This window comes from Arachis ipaensis, chromosome B8, assembly GCF_059453495.1.
Source record: "Arachis ipaensis isolate K30076 ecotype BB chromosome B8, ASM5945349v1, whole genome shotgun sequence".
Classification (NCBI taxonomy): domain Eukaryota; kingdom Viridiplantae; phylum Streptophyta; class Magnoliopsida; order Fabales; family Fabaceae; genus Arachis; species Arachis ipaensis.
This window is the reverse complement of record NC_142443.1, coordinates 12,664,944-12,671,563: the sequence shown is the minus strand read 5'-3', so window position 1 is coordinate 12,671,563 and position 6,620 is coordinate 12,664,944. Positions and strand designations below refer to the sequence as shown.

The 6,620-nt window shown below is 27.8% G+C and overlaps 1 protein-coding gene across 1 annotated transcript; it reads left to right on the top strand.

Moving 5' to 3' along the window:
• The first annotated feature begins 588 nt into the window (after window positions 1–588).
• On the top strand, window positions 589–6,148 carry LOC107613652 (transcription activator GLK1). The gene is made up of 6 exons (XM_016315746.3): window positions 589–1,225; window positions 1,510–1,650; window positions 1,718–2,011; window positions 2,722–2,781; window positions 2,986–3,093; window positions 5,360–6,148. The coding sequence occupies exons 1-6, from the start codon at window positions 776–778 to the stop codon at window positions 5,516–5,518; spliced, it is 1,212 nt and encodes a 403-aa protein (XP_016171232.1). The 5' UTR covers window positions 589–775; the 3' UTR covers window positions 5,519–6,148.
• Window positions 6,149–6,620: the final 472 nt, after the last annotated feature.

Here is a 6,620-nt window from a genome sequence, read left to right as displayed (position 1 = left end):
TATTGAATATTCATTTCACTAGCTGTGCAGATGATTATTCTAATATTAAAATTTAAGTGAATAATTTAGAAGTATAGTGTATTTTGATTTAATTAGTAGTTATTCATATTATTAAAAAAAGTTATTGGTTAACTAACATAACCCATAAAAAATTACTCAAAATACTATAAAGTCTAACTAGAAACTAACTACTTATTATTTGCCATTTTTAAATTTAATTTTTTATTCACATTAGCATTCAAATGAATATTCAAAACTATATAGCACAAAAACATTCAAAATCTCATTAAAAAAATATGTGTATGAAATTAAATTCAGATCTTAATAATTGTCGTGAAAAATAACGTGAATAGGAAAGAAAATCAATTTAAGATGAATAAAAATAGTTAAATTTGGTATAAAAAATCAAGTCGATGTGCTTTTTGAATATTATATTTGATTTGATTTGATTTTATGGAATATGGTGGAGAAAGAATTATTGTTTGCAGACGCAGATGGGAGGTGCATTGCAAGTTGCATGTAGCTGGTGTAGCACGCCACACGCCCAAACAAAAACATATATAAAATGACTTCATTTACTTCTCTCATAACACAACTTGTGGTTCACACACATCCAACCAAGGTCTCCTTCTCCAACTCTTCAAATAATTCAATTCCAAACTATCCAACAACTACTTTTCATGCACTAACTAGCTAAGCACTCCTTGCTTGTTCATCACAATTTCAAATTCAAATTATCTTTCATTCACTTGAGAGTGTGTTGGGGAGAGGATTGATGCTTGCGGTGTCACCTTTGAGGACCAACAGAGATGATGAAATCCAAGGACAGGACCTGGAGACCTTATCCATCATTGGAGAAGACGACTTTGCTGAATTATCCGAGGGCAATTTGTTGGAAAGCATCAACTTCGACGATCTCTTCGCCGGCATCAGCCACGCAGATGTCTTGCCGGATCTCGAAATGGATCCTGACATCTTCGCCGACTTCTCACTCAGCGGAGCTCACAATTCTTCATCCCTAGTCTTGAATGGTTGTGGCAAATCGGCTTCTTCGGAATCCGGGTCGAGTAGTCGAGGGGAGGAGATAGTGAGCAAAAGAGATGGATCCGTCGTAGTGAATCCATCCCCTGGTAATAAAGAAGGTGATAATAAAGGAAGAAAATCATCTTCCTCCTCATCATGTCAATCAAAGAATCCTCATCAAACCAAGAAAAAGGTTAAGAAGGTAAGTACAGTAAGTTTAGAAATTACTTTCTCTGCAACTACTAATTAATTTGACTTGAACTCATTGGATATGAGATGATTAAGTAATTAGGCTTGGGTGAAGTTGATGAAATTAATGAACGTTTTAAGGTTCTGTCTCTATCTGTATACTGTCGCCCAGAGTGTGAAGGTACTCACTCACGGGTACCATAAGCTACAGGGTGTCATAGAAGATCTAAATTTAATGCAACTGTCCTATATAGTAATGTTGATGATGTTTAATTTGTGTGAAATAAATAAAATTAGGTGGATTGGACCCCAGAATTGCACAGGCGATTTGTTCAAGCAGTGGAGCAGCTGGGAGTTGATAAAGCAGTCCCTTCAAGGATTCTAGAGATCATGGGAATTGACTGCCTCACCCGCCATAACATCGCTAGCCACCTTCAGGTAACAATATATATAGTTACTGTTGAAGAGGTATATATTGTTCTAAACTGTGGAAAATTGAATGCAGAAATATCGATCACATAGGAAGCATATACTAGCTCGGGAGGCTGAAGCAGCAAGTTGGAGTCAACGGAGGCAGATGTATGGTGGAGGGAGAGGGAAGAGAGAGGTGAGCCCTTGGGTTGCACCAACCATTGGTTTTCCTCCCACTCCAATTACATCAATGCCGCCCCAGTTTAGACCCTTACATGTGTGGGGTCATCCCACCATGCACATGTGGCCGCCTAAACCTCATCAGCCACCGCCTCCTGCACCTTGGCCTTCAGACCCTTCTTATTGGCACCACCCTCACCACCAAAGGGTAACTCTTTCTCTTTTCTACTTTATATATAATTTCACTTTTATAAATATTACATCTATATATATAAAAAGTATTAGTTACTCTTTATTTGTGTAATTATATATATATTTATATTATTTAATTCATTTTTAATGTATATTTTATATTTAAATATATATTTTATATCGATAACTAATTTTGTATGTATACATAATATAATTGTTTAACTTCAATTGATAATAAATGCTTTGTTTATTTATTTAAGAAAATTCACCTTTTCTTATATGAGTTTAATTTTTATGCACTAATAATAGTATAAACGTTTTATACAGTCATACAATGATAATCATTTTTTTAAATGATCATTCACGTAGTTAATATAAAAGAGAGTTATTTTCGCTAATACGATGTTATATGATTTGATGCAAATCTAAAATAATTTTATACTACGACGTTGTATCAAAATTAATTTCTTTTTCACATACTAATTGAATCTATTTTTCTCTATCATTGAATTATGTACGAAATTTAATTGATTTAAATCTCATATCTTATCTAATAGTAAAATTGAGAACAAATCAGCTTCAAAAATACTTTTAACTTTTTCATATCATTACTTAGTTAGGGTTTAGGGTTAAACAAGACTTTTCTTGATTAATAATTGATATTTGTATGCATTAATTTGTGTCTAAACTCTAAGAGGCGTGCATATTATTGTTGTTTGAGTACAGGCTCATCAAAAGGCAGTACCACCAGCAACACCGTGTTTTCCACAACCTCTGACAACAACGGTAACTACTCATGACCCCATTTGGAACCATTCTACTTGTCTTCTCCTTTCAAACTTGGATCCTAATCTTTTTATATAATATCTCACCATGAGCACACATACATACACAAATCATGTTGTAACATATTTCAACTCAAAATTAAAGTGTGCTTTATTTTGCTTCACTCACCAATATGGAGGAAATTAAATACAATTAAACATGCAGAGATTTGGTTCTCCGCCAACCACCACCGTGGCGGGTATCCCACCACCACAGCGTGCCATCTATAAAGTAGATCCCGGCATGCCCAAGCCCCTAGTTGACTTCCATCCGGTAAATTTTCTTCACTCGCTTCTTTGTACTGTATACTTCGATTATTTTAATACAAACACGGTTAAAAAATGGTAAATCAAAGTAATACTTCTTTCTATTGAATAAACAAGTTGTATAGTATTATATGAATTTAATTTCTATGTATTATTAATATAAAAAATTTTAGATAAATAATTAATCCTGTATTATTACATCATTAAAAATAATTAATTTTAAATGTATTATTTTAAAAAATATTTAAGCAATTAAATGGTCGATCATATAAAGCTCTTTTATCATATGAATGCATAAAAATTAAAAAAATAAATACGCGCGCACGTACACAGATATGTATAATTTGTATAAAATAGTTTTATACATATAAAAAATATCTTTTATATTAATCGTATGAATAATTATTTAAAAAGATTATTATAATTAAATAATTATATAAAATATTTTGCATTATCAATTCAAATTATATATATAGAAAATCAAATTTTTTCTTTTTAAAGGTACAAATACAAATAAAAAAAAAGAAAAAATAGTTGGTTATTATTTACTACAAAGTGGAACTGCACATGTTAGTTTTAATTTTGGTAAAATCTCGCCAACAGTTCTATTTATATGAAATTAATAATTTAATTAAATATATTAAATTATTTAATAATTTTAACTATTAATTTTGCATAAAAATAACTACATATAAATTTTTATTTTTAATTTTTCCCCGTAGATTTAAAAATAAAACTTTGGCATTATATAAAAAGTGTAGACGTGTAATAGATAATCTTAAAAAATGTTTTGGTTTCATCATCGATAATAATTTTTTAATAAAATTCTATGATTTTACAGGATATATTTAGTTAGAGTAGTAAAATATAATTGTGATGAAAATTTTATACAATGCATTCTATATATAAAAATACATATGAAATTTATTGTATATATATATTTTAATGTTTCGTCAGACATTTCATATGGGTCAAGCAGTTTTATATATAAATATATATTTTATATTCTAATAAAACAGAAAAGACTACAAAAGTCATACTACAATAAATTCAACATTTATTAATGATTAGAAATAAAATTGAATTGTAAATAAAACTGAATCAATAAAGAGTCACCAAAAAAAAAAAACTGAATCAATAAATTAAATAACTCATACATACTACACTACATTATAAAAGGCTCACAATTGTATAATAAAAAGAAATAATCGGTTCCATTAGGAACTAACTATAAATGAAGCTAATTCTGACAAATTAACTAAAAAATATGTTTATTATAAAAACAATAAAAGATAATTTTTTATTATTTTAATTTTTTGAATTTTAAAACAAAAAATAAAAAAATTAGTTTAGTTAACTTATATCATAGTTAATTCTTTAGATTATTTTTTAAATTAAAAAGGTCTTCATAATATAATAATAAAAAATATTATATATACATAAAAATTTTATTACTAAATCGATCATTATATATTTATGTATAAATATATGTATATAATTTATTTTAATATATATTTTATTTTTTAATATCTATTTTATATTAATAATTTAGTAGTTAATTTTTTATATACACACTTAATATGATTGTATAGTAATAGTAATAATAATACTCCCAAATATTATTATTGAGTTGATGTTAATCATCAAAGAAGAAAAAATAGAAGAAATATAATTTGACTATGTTACGTGTATATTAAAATTAGCTACCAAAGTTAGTCACTAGTATCAAATATATATTGAAATATAAATATATATTAAAAGTAAATTAAATTCATACATATATTTATACACAAATACATTAGTTACTGATTTTAGTATCTAATTTTAGTGTATAAATAATATTTTTGAATATAATTACCATATTGTGATTAAATAAGTTTGAATTGGTTAGAGCCAATGAGTAATAGCTCAAATGGCATAGTCTCCCCATACTCAATTAAGAGGTTGCCGGTTCGAATCTCCTATCTTTTGTAAAAAAAAAAAAAGTTTGAATTGGTTAGATGTACCATGCCTGTAATTCTTCTTCATCTCCATATAAATCCATCTCTTTCTGTCATTTTTCGTCTTTGTCCATAAATACAAAGTTTCATTTGTTGGATTCGTCACGTTCCATGGATAGTTAATTTCCTTGTTCTATTTTCATCGTTAATCCCAATAATTAAATAATACAAGAAACTCACTTCGTTTGTTTCGGTAAATACAATTTCATGCATGATTGATTCAATTATCTAACTTGTTTCTGGTTGTTGTTATTGTGTTTAATTAATCAACAGTCAAAGGAAAGCGTAGATGCTGCGATTGGTGATGTATTATCAAAACCATGGCTGCCACTGCCACTTGGGCTTAAAGCTCCAGCGGTAGAGTGTGTGGTGGGTGAGTTACAGAGACAAGGAATTCCAAAAATTCCACCCTCAACTCCTGTGCTTAATTAATCTTTCAAGGAGAGGGCTCTATTTTTTTGCCCCTTTGATTTATGCTAAACCCTAATTCGACGACTTCTCAGCTTTTTTTTTTGTTTGTTTAGTAGGAGAGTAAATGACAAATAATTTTTAAAAATTTATACTTCGAATATATTAGTCTTTAAAAAAAAATACCAATAAAATTTTTTAGTATAATAGATGTGGACTTAAGATAGAAAATCTTAATTTAAAGTAACTTATTTACATTTGTTATCTTAAAAGATTTTCTTGATATTTTTTTTAAAGATTAATCTATTCAAAATATAAATTCTCAAAAATTTATTTGTCGTTTTACTCTTAGCAAAAAGAGTGGATTACCATTACTTGTTTGCCATCACTAATATTCACTACTCATCATTCTGTGTATCCATGACCCTGTGGATTATCATATACAAACCCTAGCTGTGAGTTTTGTATTACTTATTAATTAAATCTCATGATATGAGTAAATTGATCCTAAGCTATTATGCAAAAGAGTGATAAATTTGCGTCTATTTATATTCATGCTAATTAAGGTATGAGGTTGTATACTATTTGTATCTTCTAATAAGAATACGTTTTTGTTACTCACTAATATGAGTTATGACAATATGATTTAGAATATATAGCATGGTTTTTCCTTTTACAAATATATGCAGGTAAATGTCAATAAGTTATAGTTTAATTGGTATGAATATATAGTATATTTTTTCTTTTACAAAGGTATATAAATAAATGTTAATAAATTAGAGCTCAATTAACATAATCTTTTTATCTATATTCGAGTCTCACTTTTAATTTAAAAAAAAATATATGCAGGTAAATTATTAGTCTTATATCCGAGCTTAAAAATTGGGTAAAAAGTTATTAAAACTTAAAATATTTAACAACAAAATTAAGATCTTATTATACTACTTGATTACAATAATTTATTTTAATTTAAATATTTAGCTAAAATTTTAAACAACAAGAACCAATTTATACATTTGTTATATATCATCTTTTGAGATATCATTATTAATTTAATATTTTCAATAATAATTTTATCCATCTTGCAAGTTTCTTGAATACGGTTTTAATATGAACTTACATCATA

Coding starts and splice junctions, on each gene's coding strand:
- LOC107613652 (XM_016315746.3), top strand. CDS start 776: ATGCTTGCGGTGTCACCTTTGAGGACCAACAGAGATGATGAAATCCAA. Junction 1,651..1,717: donor ACATCGCTAGCCACCTTCAG/GTAACAATATAT, acceptor AATTGAATGCAG/AAATATCGATCACATAGGAA. Junction 3,094..5,359: donor CCCTAGTTGACTTCCATCCG/GTAAATTTTCTT, acceptor ATTAATCAACAG/TCAAAGGAAAGCGTAGATGC.